This window comes from Sinocyclocheilus anshuiensis, unplaced genomic scaffold, assembly GCF_001515605.1.
Source record: "Sinocyclocheilus anshuiensis isolate Anshui unplaced genomic scaffold, SAMN03320099.WGS_v1.1 scaffold481, whole genome shotgun sequence".
In the NCBI taxonomy this organism is placed as follows: Eukaryota; Metazoa; Chordata; class Actinopteri; order Cypriniformes; family Cyprinidae; genus Sinocyclocheilus; species Sinocyclocheilus anshuiensis.
This window is the reverse complement of record NW_015539907.1, coordinates 879,277-899,206: the sequence shown is the minus strand read 5'-3', so window position 1 is coordinate 899,206 and position 19,930 is coordinate 879,277. Positions and strand designations below refer to the sequence as shown.

At 39.8% G+C, this 19,930-nt stretch overlaps 2 protein-coding genes and 1 pseudogene across 2 annotated transcripts; 1 reads left to right on the top strand and 2 right to left on the bottom strand.

Moving 5' to 3' along the window:
* The first annotated feature begins 72 nt into the window (after positions 1-72).
* LOC107686260 (tryptophan 5-hydroxylase 2-like) lies at positions 73-5,262 on the top strand. The gene is made up of 11 exons (XM_016483183.1): positions 73-1,364; positions 1,773-1,916; positions 2,060-2,243; positions 2,328-2,467; positions 2,730-2,797; positions 3,029-3,225; positions 3,343-3,478; positions 3,567-3,693; positions 4,017-4,112; positions 4,204-4,337; positions 4,428-5,262. Exons 1-11 carry the CDS (start codon positions 1,128-1,130, stop codon positions 4,600-4,602), a joined length of 1,638 nt encoding a protein of 545 aa, XP_016338669.1. The 5' UTR covers positions 73-1,127; the 3' UTR covers positions 4,603-5,262.
* Positions 5,263-5,287: 25 nt separating this feature from the next.
* LOC107686257 (apoptosis facilitator Bcl-2-like protein 14) lies at positions 5,288-7,386 on the bottom strand. The gene is made up of 6 exons (XM_016483179.1): positions 7,294-7,386; positions 6,815-6,934; positions 6,596-6,688; positions 6,188-6,267; positions 5,569-5,832; positions 5,288-5,418 (listed from the first exon to the last, which is right to left on the bottom strand). The coding sequence occupies exons 2-6, from the start codon at positions 6,909-6,911 to the stop codon at positions 5,377-5,379; spliced, it is 576 nt and encodes a 191-aa protein (XP_016338665.1). The 5' UTR covers positions 6,912-6,934; positions 7,294-7,386; the 3' UTR covers positions 5,288-5,376.
* A 3,839-nt stretch (positions 7,387-11,225) lies between these two features.
* Positions 11,226-15,881, bottom strand: LOC107686256 (uncharacterized; annotated as a pseudogene).
* Positions 15,882-19,930: the final 4,049 nt, after the last annotated feature.

Below are 19,930 nucleotides of genomic sequence, written 5' to 3'. Positions count from 1 at the left end.
TATATTTATATTATGCTTTCTGTTTTTTGTTTTTTTTTGATCCAATGAAATAAGCCATTTTGTATTATGCATTACATTAATTAGTTACGAGTACTTTATAATTAGTTGGTCACCTTAGAGAAAAGACCCTCAAAAACAAAACAATTTAACCATCATTTTGAGAGTGAAGGAGAACATTTGCTTGGCCATTTGAACCAAAATCACTAGTTCCAACTGGCATATAAATGTGGTTTGAGATTCAAAGTCTGTAGTCTTCGTTCAGTCGGCCCGCTATGACATTTGCAAATGAGATGGAGAGCGTGAAAACACTGAGGATGAAATGTCTTTTATCCACTCGTAACCACAGCCCACAACAAAGACACCCCGAATCGACTTCCATCTCTTTCATTTCCTGTTCCACAGGAAATTGCCTCAGAGGAAGCTGATAGCTCACTGCTCACAGCAGTAATGTAATCTCTCTTCTAGCTCCCTTTCATTAAAGAAACGGCAGCATTTTGTGCACTGACAAACATGCACTCATTCACCAAAACCCCTGAACAAAATGCATCTGTGGTCAAAAGGCAGTTTCCACAATTGCCCTCAACCCATTTTGCTTACAATGATGTTTACGTAAATGATGCTGGCATTTAAATTCATATTTTAAGAAAATTAAGGTTTTAATCTATCTACATTTTTCTTGGTTTCTATATTGAACATGTTTCTGGGTGATAAACTGCAAAGGCCTATATATCTTACAAAAATGATGGGTGCTGTTTGCTGTTATCTCCCTCTCTTCCACTAGCTGGAAAATGAAGCCTCATTTTTGAAAATCTTGAAATCTGAATTATTTTGCTCTAGATTAATTTCTCCTAGAAGGTGAGATGAGCTTATCCACTTCAATCAGGGCTTGGACGTGTCGACATTTCCTAATGGAGCAGCCATCCCCTCAAAAGCTAATATGAGTGATCGCCTGCCCTGTGAGACAGTGGCCCTTCTTAACGTCATTCGTCACACTATATAATCCCAGCTCTGATACTGCCGGGGGAGGAGTGTCAGGTACTGTGTCACATGCGAGGAGCTCCCAGTGGTCTCTGAAGGGGCAGCTTAAGGAGATATCGTCTGAGACAACAGCACCTTCGCCATATGAAATGCAGGGAAAGAAGACATCTCAAGAGACAGCAGCTATGTCCTCTGAACTACAAACTAATCCGAAGGGGCCCCAGACAGCCCCTAAATCACCTGTTGGGCTTCTTAGGAAGAGAGGTCAAGAAGCAATTCCAAAGATGCAACCCGCTATGATGATGTTCTCCAGCAAATACTGGGCTCGGCGAGGTCTATCTTTTGATTCAGCAATGTATGACCAACAACACCTTGCAGCCTCAATGGTGAGTACTGAATAGTTTTGATGGACCCTCTTTTGGGCGCCACATTCCATATAGCCAAATTGCCTTGATATGCAAATTTTTGGAATATGGAACATTTACCCTGGATAATTTAATTAGTGGCAGTTAGTGAAATCTAATGAAATGTTTAATTACAAAATTCTATAATATACTGACTGAAAGCCTTGACAGCTGGAGCTGGGCACAGTTATGTAATACAATATTTTGACATTATAAAAAAAAACATCTCTCAGTATAAGTTATCCTTTTGAGGTTGTTAATTACCACCCTTGCATGCTTAACGCTTGTAAATAAACATTTTAAATTACTTTTTAAAAGAAATAAGCTTTTATCTGAACCCATTTGTCCATCTTAAGAGTTTTATATTCACTAAGCAACACCTCCACACAGCTCCGCAGGACATCCTTTAATCGGATAGATGAAAGACCTGACAAAGAAGAACCAAAATCCACTCATGACCTTGGGAAATTAGCAGTGATTTTCTCTCTGAAGAATGAAGTGGGCTGTCTGGTGAAAGCGCTGAGGCTCTTTCAGGTTAATGAGCATCTCATCTTCTGGTGGGGTAGATTAATAGTACATTTTAATAAGTATATCTAATGCATAGTACTTATTTAATAATCATTTTGATAGGCTTTTGATTGAAACCAACGTGACATCTTGCCGTTGTATGTTTAAAGGAGAAGCATGTGAATTTGTCCCACATTGAGTCTCGGAGATCCAAGAGAGTCACCAATGAGGTGGAGATTTATGCAGAGTGCAACTGCTCAAAGAAAGAGTTCAATGAGTTGGTGCAGCACCTGAAAGACCACGTCAACATTGTGTCATATAACACACCTCAACACGTGTGGTCTGCAGAGACCGGTAAGCCTGAACTTAGAATAGCCATTGTAATTATGCTCTGGCTTTGTAACAATGTTACTGATTCATCTGATGTATTTATTCCAGACTGTTTGGACTGTGTGTGCGTTTTGGGTGGGTTGCCAGATGGGGAAGGAATACCATGGTTTCCCCATAAGATCTCAGAGCTGGACCAATGCTCTCATCGAGTGCTAATGTACGGCTCAGAACTGGATGCTGACCATCCAGTAAGTAAATCTGTTTAGTAAATTTAGCAAGTAGCTCAATGGTGGAGTGAATGAAACCTCGTCCCAATGACAAACAATATACTCTGTTTACTCTTGATTTTGTAATAAGGTTCTATACACTAATATTCAGTAATGCAATAGCTAACATAAAACAGTACATTTATAAATTTACACTAACCTACAAATTCTGTAAAAATTGTTCATGATGCCCTGGTTAAAAATTAAAACTTATTGTAAAGTGATTCTTTGTTCTTTGTTGCAGGGCTTTAAAGACAAAGTGTATCGGGAAAGGAGGAAGTACTTTGTTGAGGTTGCAATGAACTACAAATTGTTAGTATGGATTATAATATAGTTTATATTCTTGTGTAGTTGATTTTGGGTTTTTGTAGCTCAATTGTTAACTAGTTGAAAATGCTAAAATAGGTAAAAGCAGATGCATAATAGTTACATAAATGGAAACAATATGAAAATCAAGTTGTTGCTTTTTTTTCAAGTTGTAGAGTGTTTTTTTTGCATTTCTTGCGTAATATTAATCAGAATATCTTTTTTTTCTCTTTTCAGTGGGCAGCCCATCCCACAGATAGAGTACACACCAGAAGAAGTGAAGACATGGGGAGTAATTTTCAGAGAACTTACAAAACTCTATCCAACTCATGCCTGCCGCGAGTACTTAAAAAACCTCCCTCTTCTCACAAAGCATTGTGGGTACAGAGAGGACAACATCCCACAGCTGGAAGATGTGTCTCGATTCTTACGAGGTAAAAAATGTCACATCAAGTCACATCCACGCAATTCTACTTGCATTATTAATTGCATTCATTCAATTCAAACGTCTACACTATTTAATCTGGAGGTTTTGATTGTGAACCTTGCAGAGAGGTCAGGGTTTACCGTACGACCTGTGGCTGGATATCTGTCACCACGAGACTTCCTGGCCGGTCTGGCTTATCGAGTGTTTAATTGCACTCAGTATATACGTCACAGCACTGATCCTCTATACACACCAGAACCGTGAGTATAAACCAACACCAATGATTTTTATGTAGAAAACAATTTTTCTTCATCACCTCTAACCTGTAAACTGTTTTTATGTCCTCAGGGACACCTGCCATGAACTGCTGGGTCATGTACCGCTCCTAGCCGATCCCAAGTTTGCTCAGTTTTCTCAAGAGATTGGCCTTGCATCTCTAGGCGCTTCAGATGAGGATGTGCAGAAGCTGGCAACAGTAAGTGTGACAGCAGCTTATTGAATTCTTAAATGTCATCTCAAACTTGACTGGCAGTCAGTATTGAAATAAAAAGGTCACTGAAGTTTTTCATGGCATAAAGTTTGATCTATGGTGTCGAGTCACATGCATTTGCATTGAAATCAGATCACTGGCTCTGTCTGGCAGACTTCAGTGAGAGACAATTAGATATTGGTATAAGGTTTTTGGTGGTCTCAATATGAGTGGGTATATCTCATAAGGGCCTGAAGAAACTTCTTGTAGATAATCTTGCTTCTAAGCCTTTGCAATATATGCAATAAACCACTATGCTTTTTTTCCAGTGCTATTTTTTCACAATTGAATTTGGACTTTGCAAACAAGATGGCCAGTTGAGAGCCTATGGAGCAGGTCTTCTGTCTTCTATTGGAGAGTTGAGAGTATGAAGCCCTTTGTTAACTATATGTAAGCACCTCATGTATTAAAATGCCAAGTTTTTAAGTGAATGAATAATCTTCTTTGATTATGCAGCATGCGTTGTCTGACAAAGCAACAGTGAAGATGTTTGATCCCAAAACCACATGCTACCAGGAGTGCCTCATTACAACATTTCAAGATGTTTATTTTGTCTCTGAGAGTTTTGAAGAGGCAAAAGAGAAAATGAGGTAAATATGTCCATTCAGTCAAATGTAAAATTGGACCGTAATCCACAATTCGACTTAATAATGTCAATTAATGTTGTTCCTTCTAAACAGGGAATTTGCTAAAACAATAAAAAGGCCTTTTTCTGTCTACTACAACCCATACACCCAGAGCATCGATTTATTGAAGGACACCAGGAGCATTGAGAACGTGGTTCAAGATCTACGCAGTGACCTAACCACTGTCTGTGACGCCCTGGGAAAAATGAACACGTACCTCGGTATCTAGCTAATCAAAATCATCAGTGCTTTATTGTAGAATAAAACTGCAACTGTTTTACATGATTCAATTCAAATTTCATTAATACTGTAACATCTGCAGTGATGTTGATTATCTGGGCCAAATGTCCATTAGTCTTGCCTTGTTATGAGGATGTATGCCACACAAATTAAGGTGTGAAAGATTGCAACCATAGTCATCACATGGCATTCAAAAATGCAGTCATCATTACAATGTATTAAAGTGATATTGATGAAATATTGATATTATTAGGAACAACAAATAAAGGAACAAAAAAGCAAAAGAAAGGATTTAGTATCTATGTAGTCTTTGCCTCTTTGTGCCTAATGTTGTGCGTAAGACTCATAGCAAGTGAAGGCAGTTGATATGTACAATTACAGATGATAAAAAAAAAAAATTAGCCTACATGTAGAAATCACTAGGCGCTATTCTGATTCCAGTGGCATTCTCTATTTGTAAAGAGTATGTTTGTGTTGCTTATTTGTTGCTGAAAAGCCAACTTCCCATTCAATAAAGCATTATATTTTAGCATTATATTTTGGCCTGTTTTTTTTTTTTAAGTGTGCAGCAATGAGTTAAGAACACATTTCATTAGTAACACAAAATGTTATTTTATATTAAATGTATATAAACAAGTACATATTTATAAAAAAGTATAGTATATTAAGTAGTATATTAGTATATAAGTATATTATAGTAGATAATATCTTTATTTCATAAATATCACTTTGATCACTAATAACCATCCATTTCACAGTCTTGTCAATGGACCTCTTCACCATCATCGTCATAAAAGGCTTTCTCCTATAGTGTGTCAGAGATGACATATAATTAGTGTGTTGAGCATTATTGTAATTATTTTATTCAGTAAACTGCATTAATTTCTAGTAAATGTATTTATTTGAAGCAGTTTTTTTTTTTTTTACTAAATTTAACTGGTGCATAAACTCTCACCCAACCACCATGCTGTTTAACCCAGGGAGCGAAGTTCTCCTGCAGGTACTGAGCTCCGTATCCCATGACCCTGTTCATGGGGTGTAGGTCCAGGGCTTTGAGTCTGCTGGTGACCTCAAAGGCCAGGGCGATCTGCTCACGTTTTTTTCTGCTCTGCAGAAATTCTGGTACACTACTCGTGATGAAGGCTTTAGTCAGTGTTTTAAACAAGTCGTAAGAGAAAGTTTGCTGCAGGTATCCTAAAAGCTCTTGGTTGCTCTGAATCTGAGAAGGCAGAGGGGACATTTAAGAGCAGGAAAAGCTTTTAGGACTACAAACTGAACAGCTTTTTTTAACGCTTTGATGTGACTCAAATGAGAGTTATAGTATTTTATAATTGATTTTCATAATCGTGTGACTCTTTAATGAGAATTATAGTATTTTATAATTGATATTCATAATATTTTATCGCATATTTTCCACAGGAAGCCCTACATACATTTGGTTTGTTTCCACCAAGTTCCAGATATCAAAATACGTACATTTGTATTTAATTGAAGAGGATTATCTAGAACTACACACTAAACCAAAACTAATCAGTTAGTAACACTACAGACTGTAAAGAGGTCATGATGATTACCGTTTCATTCAATTCGTCCCCTGATGTCTTCAGCAAGTCAACAAGCCTCACTATGACATCTGAGTTAGCCTCTTTCGCAACTAGGACAGACCAGAATTACAATCTGTATAATCAATAGTGTTATAGAGGATAATATTTCAATGACTTTAACTAATTATCAGTTGCATAAACTGTTTAGACTAGTCTTAAAAAGTTACTCACCTAATTTGTTTTCTTCAAGACTGGTCATAACTTTTTTAATTCAGTTATGAAAAGGTAGATTGTTCTTATTTGTATTGGAAAAGTAAGACTGATTACCCCTTGGCAACTGCTAGTTGGTCAAACTAGTTCTTAAGACACAGTCTTAACATGGTGGCTAAGTTTATGCAACTGGTGATTGTGTTGTATATAACAGACAGTACACTTTACCAGGACTGTCTGGCTCTAGTCCTTCATCAAAAAGAAGTCCGTTGTCTGCAATCTGGGCCAGTTTTTCAGCCACATCACCAAATTTCTCATCACCTGTTTTCAACAGACATGACATTAAAATGAGAATAAATGTTATAATAATCTCAGAAAGAGTCACAGATCTCAAATACAGTATCTCTCTGGTCTGATCTGATCGTGCCCTCTCCAGTCTGTACATACAGGCGCTTGCGCTTGGCTTCCTCCTCTTCTGGCAGTATGTTTCAAGCAATCGATATTCATCACTACAAGTTATTAAAAGTGAGTCACCCTCCATCATGTGAAACAACCACTGGCTTCTGCCTATCAGATAAAGAAACAGGACATTTTACTTCTTATGTTACATGTCACATCCGTAAAAAACGTAATCAAATCAAATCAAAACGAATGATGTGAACTTATTAACAGTTAATATCTAAAAAGACTTTAACCGCACTGTATCAGTTTTTAAACTGAAAAGAGTTATGAAGCAAACGTTACAGTTTAAACTTTTCTCGACGTCACGGATCATGTCTAACGTTAGTTCCTCTGACCGCAAATTTCAGTGCAAAACGCACATTTCATGGTTCCAATTCTTTAATCGGACCACATAGTCTATTGAACTAATGTAAAAGCAATGTGATCTCTTATTAACGTAACCGAAAATAAACAACAAAACTTACCAGGAAATCGGGTGAAGTTTTCCTGAGAGTTGGAGACAGTCAGTATACTTGCGACGTATGTATTACGTGCACGGAAGTTGTACGTACAGCTGTCACTGCTGCTTTCATTTTCTTTTCGAATCGTCTTTCACATTGTTTATGTTAATATGCATGTTCATTTTTTTCTTTTATTCCATGGATTTTACCCATTTACCTCCACTTGTTCCCAGTGTTTTTCTGCAACCACTATGCGCGCGCAGCTGCAAGTTACGTAACTGTGACGTCTACTCTAAATTGGTCTATAAGCTAAATGATTATGACGCCTCAGCTAGCCAATGTTAATAAACATATTTTTGTAGGCCTATTGTTATATATGGTAGAATAAAAATGCATCTACTAACAAACTTTACTACTAACACAAATGATAAAGTAGACTATGAGTACAAATAAGTTACCTATACCTTTCTTTGCGGTTTGTCTGCAAAACCAAAAGTACAGTAAGAACCAGGTAAACATAATCTGCATCTTAGTTACTAAATTCATTTCACAGTTTATATCAGTAAAAAGTTGAGTACACTGGCAAAAGACCGTATTTAAAAATTAAAGAATGATTGTATGATAAAGAATAATTCAATTAATTTAAAGAATGTAGTTATGAATATTAGTAACGGAGGCCAGCGAGTAGGAGCTGTGCAGCTAAACCTCACTCCCCTGATTTTATGAGGCATTCTAGCAGCCTTTAGCCTTCTTGTTAGTGTGCCCGCCTCCTACGCCGGAGACCCGAGTTCGAGACCCACTCGGAGCAGGTGAGTGAGACCTGTAACATATTGTTGTCTTGGTGTGTCTTTTTATTTTACACCTTTAACCCTATGAATATTAAGATAGGGTAAGGATAGTCAAATCTGGCCTAAACCATAAGTGCTCAACCGCCCGCAAGTTAAAGCTCTTCAGGAATGACGTAGAAGACTCCCTTGTGCTTATTTATTGAGACTTATTTTATTTGTTACAATATAAAGCAGTTAATGAAAAAAATAAAACTTCAGCTAAACTATAATCAAACTCTAATCAGCAGTATTGGTGACAGGGTTTCAGATATCCTTTACGCTTAATTCAAGAAGCATCTAAAGAGTACTTTACTCCTCAGTCTCTTTATATTTCTTTTTGGGCAATTTCACTTGTATCTCATTCATCAACTCATCTCCTGTATGATCCAATCTTTCAGTTGTATGAGTATCAGTCTCTGTAAATCATGTCTAATTCACCGGATGTCCTTCCGCTGTTGCCTACGCTCTTGTCTTCTTCTCACAATTTTTCACTTCTTCATAGTCTTAATCAGTCTTACCTCCGCTTGTGGTTTTAACACCTCTTCTCCCCCATGTGCGCTCTTGTTAACCTTTGTGGTTATTTGCGAACATTTCATGAAGTTCATGAATTTACTTTTCACACCGTTTGCTCATTTAATCCTGTTCTACATTCTAAACAAGTCAAGTACATTTGTGTACTCTACATCAATATAATTTTGAGTATTTATATATTCAAGCATATATGCATTAACTTAAAAGCAAGCAGTGTTGGGGGTAATGCACTACAAGTAACATGAGTTATGTAATCAGATTACTTTTTTCAAGTAACTAGTAAAGTGACGCATTACTTTTAAATTGAAAATGAAATATCTGAGTTACTTTTTCTAATAAGTAACGCATGTTAGCTATTTTGTTTTCCCATTTATTCACTGACTTCTCTCCTGTCCCTGTGTTGAGAGAAATTGGGAGTGATTGGTGTGAAAGGGCCAAAAATATAACCTTTGAGGTTTTTGTTATTAAAAAACAAATAAGCAAGCCCAGTAATGCAATTAGTTACTTTTTATGGAGTAACAATATTGCAATGTATCACTTTTAAAAGTAACTTCCCCAACATTGAAAGCAAGCAAAATATCAACCAAAACAATATTATGCATACTTTTCAATGTAATAATCTAGCAGAAGTGTTTTTATATGTAATTTTTCAGATAAATAAGCCATAATAGAAACTTCACTTTGGATACTGTAGGTCTTAAGTCGTTGTTTGCTCTTTTTCAGCATTCTTCTTACAGCAGGCTAGTTGTTTTGCGCGTGACATGTAAAACACAGGCCCAATACAGGTCCCAAGACTGGGAAAGGTATGCATCAGATTCAAGATTAAACAGAGTGTGTGACTGATTTCTTCATCCCCATCCTTAAGTGTGAACATGTAAGGGGCGATAGCCAGGAGAGGTCCATAGATAACAGCTGAAGGGATCAGAATCAGCAAAGTGTTATTTAGCGCTCTGTTTTTTACAGATGACCCACCTCTTCCACCAGTTTGCCCTTCACCCGGACCTTTTTTGCGGAGTACTTGCACAATGCCTGTTAGACACGCCAGCATTATGAGTAAGAAAGCATCAAGGGTGATTGACAAGTACATAGCTAATTTAGGGAGCCTTTCTTGGTAGGTAATCATTGCAACGCCTAAAGTGACAATCCAAATTAGAGCCAAGCAGACAACACGATACTCCCATTTATTCCCTAGTTTCATGTAGAGGACTGGATGTGCTACGGCCAGGTAGCGCTCTACACACATACTGGTCAAGAGAAGAGGACAGCCGATCAGGTTGAGGATTGAAATGGCCTCTGAAACAGTCAAGAGCTGTCCAGAGTGTTCAGTCATAGAAATGTACATATTAAAAGGAAGACTGATACAGAAGATGATGTTCAGCACGGCAAGATTAAGCCCCAAAACTTCAGAGGGTGATAGACCTTTCTCGCCCCTCACTAGCATCCATAGCATAGCCACATTAGTTGGGAAGCCCACCACAAAAGTTACAATTTCTAGTGGCAAGCGAACATAGGAATAATTGTCATCATTGCACTTATCCACAATGGTAAGAAATAACAGATGCATATCGCTTGTAGCATCGCTTGTATAGTTGCTTACATTTGATGTCATGTTTGCCATGTTGACTGAGCACTGTAGAGAAACAACAAAGAACATTGCTTGTAGTACAGAAACATGGCAAATTAAATGAACTCTCAAATGCAGATGCTTATGCATGCATTTAGAACGTCAAATCTAATTTTGTGAAGTATTATTACAATTTAAAATAACTTTTTCCCCTATTTTTTAAGATATTTAAAATTGCAATTTATCCCAGTGATGGGAAAGCGCAATTTTCAGCAATCATCATTTCTAGTGTCACATGATTCTTCAGAAATCATTAATTTGCTATTTTGGTGCTCAAGAAACGTTTATTTTAATTATTGATTCAAAAACAGTTGCTGATTAATAATTTTGTGGAATCCATTTTCAGAATTCTTTGATTTGAAAGAATAAACAACAGTTGATTTGAAATAGAAATCTTTTGTAACTTTATAAATGTCGACACTTTTGATCAATTCAATGCATCCTTGCTGAATAAACATATATATTTCTTTAAAAAAAATCTTACTGACCCCAAACTTTTGAATGTATTTAATGTATACAGACACACACCCACACACAAATAATAAATAAATGTATAAACAATTACAAAATATCAGAAGTAAGATGTGAATAAAATAAGCAAAATAAGTTGTTACTGAAAATGTTGAGACATTAAAACTGACCTTTTCTTGCTACGAGATCAATTTTATTGTTCACCGTCCTTTTTCTTCTCTCTTTTTTGACAGATCTTAAATATATCAATCCTTGTTCTGTTGTGTTCATGTAAATTAAGTAAAATTATTTGAATTTCTGAGTAGGCTCATTGAACGTATGGTGTCCACCACCCAATGAAAATGAGATTTTTTTTTTTACCACATCTGTTCTGGTTTCGAGAAACAAATATAGCAAATTTTAGACAAATCGACAAGGGCATCCAGACTCAAATGAAGACACAAGAAAAACAGATTGACACAGCAATTTATTACAAATGAATCAGTGCTATAAAGTGCAAATTTTACAGTTAGGTTACAAATGGCTCATTCTAACTAAGAGTATATATTGCTGTTTTACAACACATTATGAATGCAATATAATGAAAATGGCTGGTAGTTGACCACCACTAGGAAATTTCTAAACTGTGCAAAACAAAAAGATTTTGGTTTAATTTTATGTTCATACACTACAATATCATCAAAACTTCTATTTACAGTTAGGTTGAATTATGTATCTTTAGTGTTATCAAAGATCTGACAAGAATAACCAGGTCCACCTCAAAATTGAATATATTTACAATATAGCAAATACTAAAAGAAATCATCAACATTAAAAATATCAAAGTGCTTCTGGTTATACCAACCAGTTAAATCTGCCCACACATCTGTGCAATTTTGTCTGTACTGTCTTGGCCACATTCAGTGCTGCTGATGAGAAAAATGACTTTGCTTGCATTCCTGTTGAGACAAGTCTATGGGTGGGTGACAGTAGCAGCGTGTGGGGTCTTCTTTTTGGGAGGTGTAGAATTCTGTACGTAAACTGGGGTGGTAGAAGAGGTGGAGGGGTTTGGCTCAGTTTGAACCCTTTGGAAAACAAGGGCCGGGTAGATTTGGCTGTTGGCGTGGTATGTAGGGTTTGTGCTATGGGGGCTTCTCAGCAGACTCTCCTGACTCCTGTGTGGAAAGACGAAGAGAATTCTGTGATTCACAAAATCACAGACACTGAGTCACATCTTATAGTATGTCTTATGGCTTTAAGCCATACGTCCTCCCACATATTACATAATATTCAAAAATGTGGTGTGGTTGTAGAGAGTGGGCTCGGGATGTGGGTTGCAGTACACATAAGGGGCGTATTGTGCCACGAATATAGAGGCTATTCCTGTTGTATTGTTTTTACATTTTAAAATGTAATTTAGTCCTGTTAATTTGTCACGTGATCCTTCAGAAATCATTCTAATATGCTGATTTGGTGCTCAGGGAGCATTTCTTTCATTTCTTTAAAACAGAGATGTTTTACGATTTTCCTTACCTCTCATACCCTCTGTTCTCATAGGCTCTGACGACCTCTGAATAAACGGGACTACCAGGAGGCAGTGGTCGGTCGAGACGCTGGGACAAGCTGAAAAGTTTAGGTGGAGGGAATGCCTCCCAGGCTATATGCTCTCTCTCCAACCAGGACGGGCTCCTCCAAGACCTAGAGCTCCGTGTTTCTCTTCTCCTGAAGGTGAAGACAGTACCTCCACATAATGATTGTTTAAGACTTTTATAGTGCGTGTTGTCTCTAAAAAATGGTGTTCAACTTTAAACATTATCATTATAACTTTAGAACACTACATATCTGTTAAAGCCTATGAATAAATCAAGGAAATATAAAACTCATGAACTGCTACGTATTAGGTATTTGGACAATTTTGTACACTTAAACCACAATTAAAAATGCATGAGTTTAATTACATTCCATTCAAAAAATCAATCAAGTGGAACCTGCAGAGCAAAATTATAGTAAACCTCTTCTCATGATTTAGATTTTTGGTTACACTTTATTTTAAGGTGTCCTTGTTACAGTGTAATTATACATATAAGTACTGAGTAATATTTATTAACTACATGTATTTACTAAATGGTTAGGGTTAGGGTTAGGATTAGGGCTGGGTTTAGGGTTACTTGCATGTACTGTAATTATGCATAATTAATTGTTATTATAATAGTAAGTACATGTAACATGTGTAACAAGGACACCTTAAAATAAGGTGTTAACGATTTTTTTTTTATTAAAAATTTGTCATTTTTATGGTTATTTTAAGTATTAAGTGACTAACCTGCTTCTCCCCATCCGATGCTTTTCCTTCTTTTTGCTCATGCGCTCTTGACAACAGCAGACGATGAAGCAGACAGTCATGACAAGAATGACCACCCCGCTCACAACAGACACCAGTAAAGCAATGCGAAGTCCCTGGTCATTTGGCCGAGGGACGCCTACAGAAAAAATAGTGTTTGTTTCACTAGATATGATGGCCAGTTATATATTCATAAAATCATATATTTCGCATACATCCAGTGGAAATGGACAAAGTTGAAATGGAAAAAATAATCAGGCATTTTTATAATATGTGACCCTGGACCACAAAACCAGTCTTTAAGTGTCAATTTTTCAAAAATTCATCATCTGAAAGCTGAATAAATAAGCTTTCCATTGATGTATGGTTTGTTAGGTTAGGGCAATATTAGGCTGAGATACAACTATTTGAATATCTGGAATCTGAGGGTGCAAAAAAATCTAAATATTGAGAAAATCGCCTTTAAAGTTATCCAAATGAAGTCCTTAGCAATGCATATTAGGGGAAAGTTGTGGCCTAATGGTTAGAGAGTCGGACTTGTAACCCAAAGGTTGTGGGTTTGAGTCTTGTACCGGCAGGGATTGTAGGTGGGGGAGGGAATGTACCGCACTCTCTCTCCCACCTTCAATACCACGACTGAGGTGCCCTTGAGTGTGTGCACTTTGGATGGGTTAAATGCAGAGTACTAATTCCAAGTACGGGTCACCATACTTGGCCACATGTCACGTCACTTTCACTTTTTTTTCACTTTCATATTACTAATCAAAAATTTAGTTTTGATATATTTACGGTAGGAAATTTACAAAATATATTCATGGAACATGATCTTTACTTAGGTATAAAAGAAAAATCTATAATTTTGACCCATACAATGTATTTTTGGCTATTGCTACAAATATACCCCAGCGACTTAAGACTGGTTTTGTGGTCCAGGGTCACATATTAGGATAATTAGGATGATTTCTTTGAATAAAAGATGATAAAATGTCTGCCCTACTCTCACAGACTGGCAGGTAGCTGCTCCATCGAGGGACGCCTGCATGTAGGATGCATGTGATTTTCTCATGGCCAACCAGCTGGTAGCCCTCCTTACACCAGAACACAAGCATGGAGCCCACAGACACCCCTGTGCCGTGCTCCACATAGTATGATCCCCGTCGTGGGGGAAGCACAGAAATACACGCAAGTCCTGGAGGAACACATGGACACACATAAGTGTAGATAAATACAATCAGGCTTTGAATATTTTATGATGTGTTAAACTGTGATTAAACAGTACATTGACTCATGACACATGGCTGAATTTATTCAGTAAGCTTTTAAATCCAATAAATGCATCATCATGAAGCCCTCTGAGGAAATGATTGCTACTGTATCATTCCAGTACCAACATTTTTTGCATATGTTATAGATTTTTTATTGCCGCATGCATCTTGCTGTCACCACTGCAGACATTGGTTTCCTTTGCAGTGAGACATCTCACGCATCTTTGTATCCGGTGGTGAACCACAGCGAATTTTCATTCATGTGTACATGTCTGTCTTCTATTTGCATAATGCTCTGAGAGTATATGTTGCTTTGTATCTGTGCCAGCATATCAGTGACTGTCTTCCCTATCCAGCTTCTTGCCCATCCAGGCTCACTATCAAATCAATCTATCTATCTGTCTGTCTGTCTGTCTGTCTGTCTGTCTGTTTGTCTCTGTCTGTCTGTCTGTCTTTTTGTCTATCTGTCTGTCCGTCTGTCCGTGTGTCTGCTGCAGTGTCTTCAGTTGTTTGCACCTGTGTTGTTGCTGCTGGGCAGATCTGTAGAGTCATTCTGAAGTTTTGGAGTGGTTGATTGTGCTTAATTGTTGCATCAGAAGTGGTCATGAGCAGAATGGAACTCACTAAGGCTGCTTGAATGTGGAGAAACCATGTTTTTTATTTGATTTTCATACATATTAATAATCCATAGAATGTAGATATACAAGATATACATAAAACCTCACACCTTACCTGTATCATTGTAGCTGAATAAATCTGTAGGTTCAGTCGGATGTTCTGAATTGATTGGTTGCTCGTCAGTCGTTGAATCAGAGGTTGGCATGAGCAGATTGTGGCTCACGGAGGCTGCGTGAATATGAGGAAATCACATAATCAGTACACACAAAACAAGTTATATCTATCTATCTATCTATCTATCTGTCTATCTATCTGTCTGTCTGTCTGTCTGTCTATCTATCTCAGTTGTTCTCACCCGTGTTGTTGCCGGGTGGATCTGTAGGTTCAGTCGGATGCTCTGGATTGATTGGTTGTTCGTCAGTGGTTAGATCAGAGGTGGTCATGAGCAGATTGGGGCTCAATGAGGCTGCGTGAGTGTGGGGAAACCACACCATCAGTCCACACATAACCCACATCAAGGACCATGCTGATGTCATGATCACAGGCCCCCAGGGGCCGCAGGACAAGGATCAAAACAGCAGATTTGTCCTGAGGTGATCACAATACTCCGCGTAGCAAGCTAAACATTGCTGATTATAATCCATTCATAGTGCCACAAGAAGGAATCTTGCAAATAGCTCCTTTTCCTTGAGGTGTCTGTGAATATCCAGGCTCATCCAAGCTTATGCCCATAGCTCCTAAAAATGTCAGATTCTTCTCTGTTTCTCCTGCTGTATTAAGCGTAGGCTTCCCTGTGTATGTACACAGCATCTGCTCTGCCTGTCCGCTCACTGCTGCTATTATCCTACAGCATACAGTGAGGCAGTCAAGGCTCTTACATAACATGAAGTGCACGTGTGGATTTTATTTTGTGCACTCTTAAATCCCTGATCTCATCTCTCCAGTAACTCGTGCACACTCTTTCTCTCTCTCGGGACAGTCGAGGGTGAATCAGGGCATGTGGCTGTGTGCATGTGAGCCTCTGTCCCATATCTGCAGAGAGAGGGAAAACAGAGCCACAATCTGCAGGCACACAGCATATTATATATTTATATAGTCAAATCAACATGTTGACTTATAATGCGTCTTGATTTCTTGTGCACCCCAAAGCATAATAAACGTGTGTGTATCAACGGAGTGTGTTGCAGCAGATGGTGTTTATAGATGGCACGTGGACCTAACACCAGTATGGTTGAATGAATTCTGTTCACTTGGATGAGCACAGTGGGTTTCAATCTCAATGCAGAGAGCCTGTTAGACTGCGTGGGAAGTGTAAGAAGGATGCTATTGGGAGGTTTCCTCACTGCATAGCACTGAAACCTTGGTAACAGTGTCAAGATTTATATATATCAGTATTTATTCTAACAAGTCCAGAAATGATGCATTCAGTGCTGGCACGTCTTCTTTTGTTTTGTTTGCCCATTTATGGTCTGTCTTCCTGTAGAATGCCTTATGAATGTTTGATAAATAACGTAGCAGTCACAGGATGGATGTGTTCCCAGAGACACAATCAAATAACAACAGCTTTTCTCAGCTGCATTCAGTGAGTTTACATTTTAGATTTTTTGAGTATTGGAACACTGATTTGTTGTTGATGCAGTATGCTGTGTTACTCACATGTTAGATGTCCTGATGCCACACTAGTCAATCAATGACTGGCCATGGGTGTCAAAATAATTACTAAGCATCTGCCGTAGTAATCCTCTCAAGCCTTAAGATGCTTCCATGCATTAAAATGTTTGGTGAAAAAGGATTCAAATCTTGTGAAGATGCTCTCAACCTTAAAGATTAATTTAATATACACCCCCTCTATGCGCGTAATATATACATCTTTTTTTTTTTAGCATATAGCATAAAGGTCAGTCATTTCCGATGTGATGTGCACTGAACGGAAAGCATTTATTTATGAATATTAGCAGGGCAAGATAGTGGTGATATTAAATGGGGAGTTTAATATCACCACTTATTAAATGGGGAGTCATCTCAGTTATTGTTACGGAACTGCTCTGAGACTGAGTGAGGATCCAAATGCAGTGTTTATTAGGAAAGTCCAGAATCGAAATCAGACAGCAGGCAAGGGTCAACACACAGGCAATTAGTCCGACTAAACAACAAGGCAGAGAACACAGGCAAAAGGGTCATTCAGAACGCAGGCTAAGAGTCCAAAAACCAAGATACATATAAACAGGAGAAACGCTCAGAGATGCAGTGTAACACTTACAAGACTTTGCAAAGAACGACAAACTAAACCAGACTTATATAGGGTGAGCAGACAGGGTAAATGAGACACAGGTGCAAACTGTGAGTGTTGATGAGTCCGGGCAAAGGATTATGGGAAATGAAGTCTTTGATGGAGTGGTAGAAGTCTGGGATGGAGTGCCCTCTAGCGAAGCTCACGGGCACGCCAGCTAGAGATCGTGAAAGAGCCCCCCCCCTTAAGGAGCGGCTTCCAGATGCTCCACTATCAGTCCATGGTGGAGTTGACGGAGGGAGGAACCATGAAGGGGGTGACACTGGAGGTATCAGGGGTCTGACTGACGGAGACGAGGAAGGGGAGCCCAAGGCGGAGAGCCGAAGAGCCGGGGTGACACTGAGGGATCGGCGGGCCATGGTGGAGCCGACGGCTCTGGCGACCGAGGCGCAGGTGGGGATCCGGAAGGCCACGGTGGAGCCGGAGCAACCGAGGACCAAGGCGGAGCCGGAGGGAGAGAGAAGCCCAATGGAGCCGGAGGGACAAGGCGACGCCAGAGGAGTGTAGTCCTGAGGCGAAGGTGGGTCGATGAATGACCAAGGTGGAGCCGGAGGAACGAGGAAGCCCGGCGGAGTCAGTGGACTGACGGACCACAGTGGAGACGAGGGAGCTTTGAGCCAAGGTGACACCAACGGGTCGACGGACCAAAGTGGAGTCCAGGTCTCGAAGGCCAGAGATGGAGATCTGGGATCCTTCAACTCTGGTGCAGCTGGAGGCTGACTGTCCTAAGGCGAATCCTGACCGCTAACCACCCTCGAAGGATGACCTGAGGGACAGACAGAAAACAGCGGAGACAGAACAAAGAACATGAAAGGCAGAGGAGGAGGGAGAGGGAGGTTGGGTGGGACAACAGGTTCATAACCGGGCTTCTTAACCAAAGCAGAGCTGGGAGAGATTTCTGAGACGGTCACCCTGACCGTGACAGGACAGTCAGAGAGTTCACAAACGGCCTCCTTGGCCGTGGCTGGACAGACAGAGAGTTCATAAACAGCCTCCTTGGCCATGACTTGACAGGCAGAGAGTTCACAGATGGCCTCCTTGGCCGTGACTGGACAGACAGAGAGTTCATAAACGGCCTCCTTGGCCGTGACTGGACAGACAGAGAGTTCATAAACGGCCTCCTTGACCATGACTGGACAGGTAGAGAGTTTACAAACGGCCTCCTTGGCCGTGGCTGGACAGACAGAGAGTTCAACCTCTGGTGGAGGTGGAGCTGGAGCGGAACTCAGGGACCAAAGTAAGCTCGGGAGTGGATTCGGGGACAGGAACAGACTCGGGAATGGATTCGGAGACTAGAGCAGACTCTTGATCAGACTCATAGGCCGGAGCGGACTCATGAACTGGAGCGGGCTCAGGAGAAGTAATTGAGCAGTGAGTAGCCCAAACGCACAGGATAGCGACTCCCATTACAGGGAGCACTGAGTCTAGAGGAATAGTTTCTGGCCGCCACCTCTGGAGGTTCTGCAGAAACTGCCGCCACCTCTGGAGGTTCTGCAGCGACTGCTGCCACCTCTGGAGGTTCTGCAGCGACTGCTGCCACCTCTGTAGGTTCTACAGCAGAAGTTGCCATTTCTGGGGGAGCTGGAGCGGACTCGGGGACCAGAGGAAGCTCGGGAGTGGATTCGGGGACAGGGGAGTGAGTTCAGGGATTGGAGCGGGCTCGTGAGCGGACTCAGGGACTGGAGCAGACTTGTAAGCGGACTCAGGGACTGGAGCGGGCTCGTGAGTGGACTCAGGGACTGGAGTGGGCTCGTGAGGATTTATTGAGCAGTGAGTAGCCCAAACGCACAGGATAGCGACCCCCATTACAGGGAGCACTGAGTCTAGAGGAATAGTTTCTGGGCTGGCGGCCATTTTATGATAAGTCTTTGGGATGGTAGCCATTTTGCATAGAGTCTCTGTGTTGGCAGCCATTTTATGATCAGTCTCTGGGTTGGCGGCCATTTTGTGACAAGTCTCAGGAGTGGAGTTTACTACAGGAGAATCGTTCTCCTCCTCTGCGATTCCCACGGTAAAAGGAGTTTATTAGGAAAGTCCAGAATCGAAATCAGACAGCAGGCGAGGGTCAACACACAAGCAATCAGTCCGACTAAACAACAAGGCAGAGAACACAGGCAAAAGGGTAATCCAGAACACAGGCTAATAGTCCAAAAACCAAGATGCATATAAACAGGAGAAATGTTCAGAGATGCAGTATAACACTTACAAGACTTCGCAAAGAACGGCAAACTAAACCAGACTTATATAGGGTGAGCAGACAGGGTAGAGCTTTTTCGCATTTGGCTCCCAAACTCTGGAATAGCCTTCCTGATAACGTTCGGGGTTCAGACACACTCTCTCTGTTTAAATCTAGATTAAAGACTCATCTCTTTGGCCAGGCATTCAAATAATACATCTCATAATCTTGGACTGCAGTTATATCTGATCAAATACGCATTATTATTCTTTAGCTTGGGTTAAACAAATTAATTTTACTTGGTTGGAACAGCAGCTACGCTAATTATGTCTCTATTTGTTTGTCTGTTTTTGTCACGATCCAGAACACCTGAGAAGAGATGATGCCAACCCCTCAGAGGACCTCAGATGATGCCAACCCTGAAACATACAGAACTACCACATTTTGCTATAAGTTTGATTGCATCATATAATAATTGCTGTTAATAGTGTTCATCGTCTGTTTTATTATGTCTTAAATTGATTTTTCCGTACTGCTGG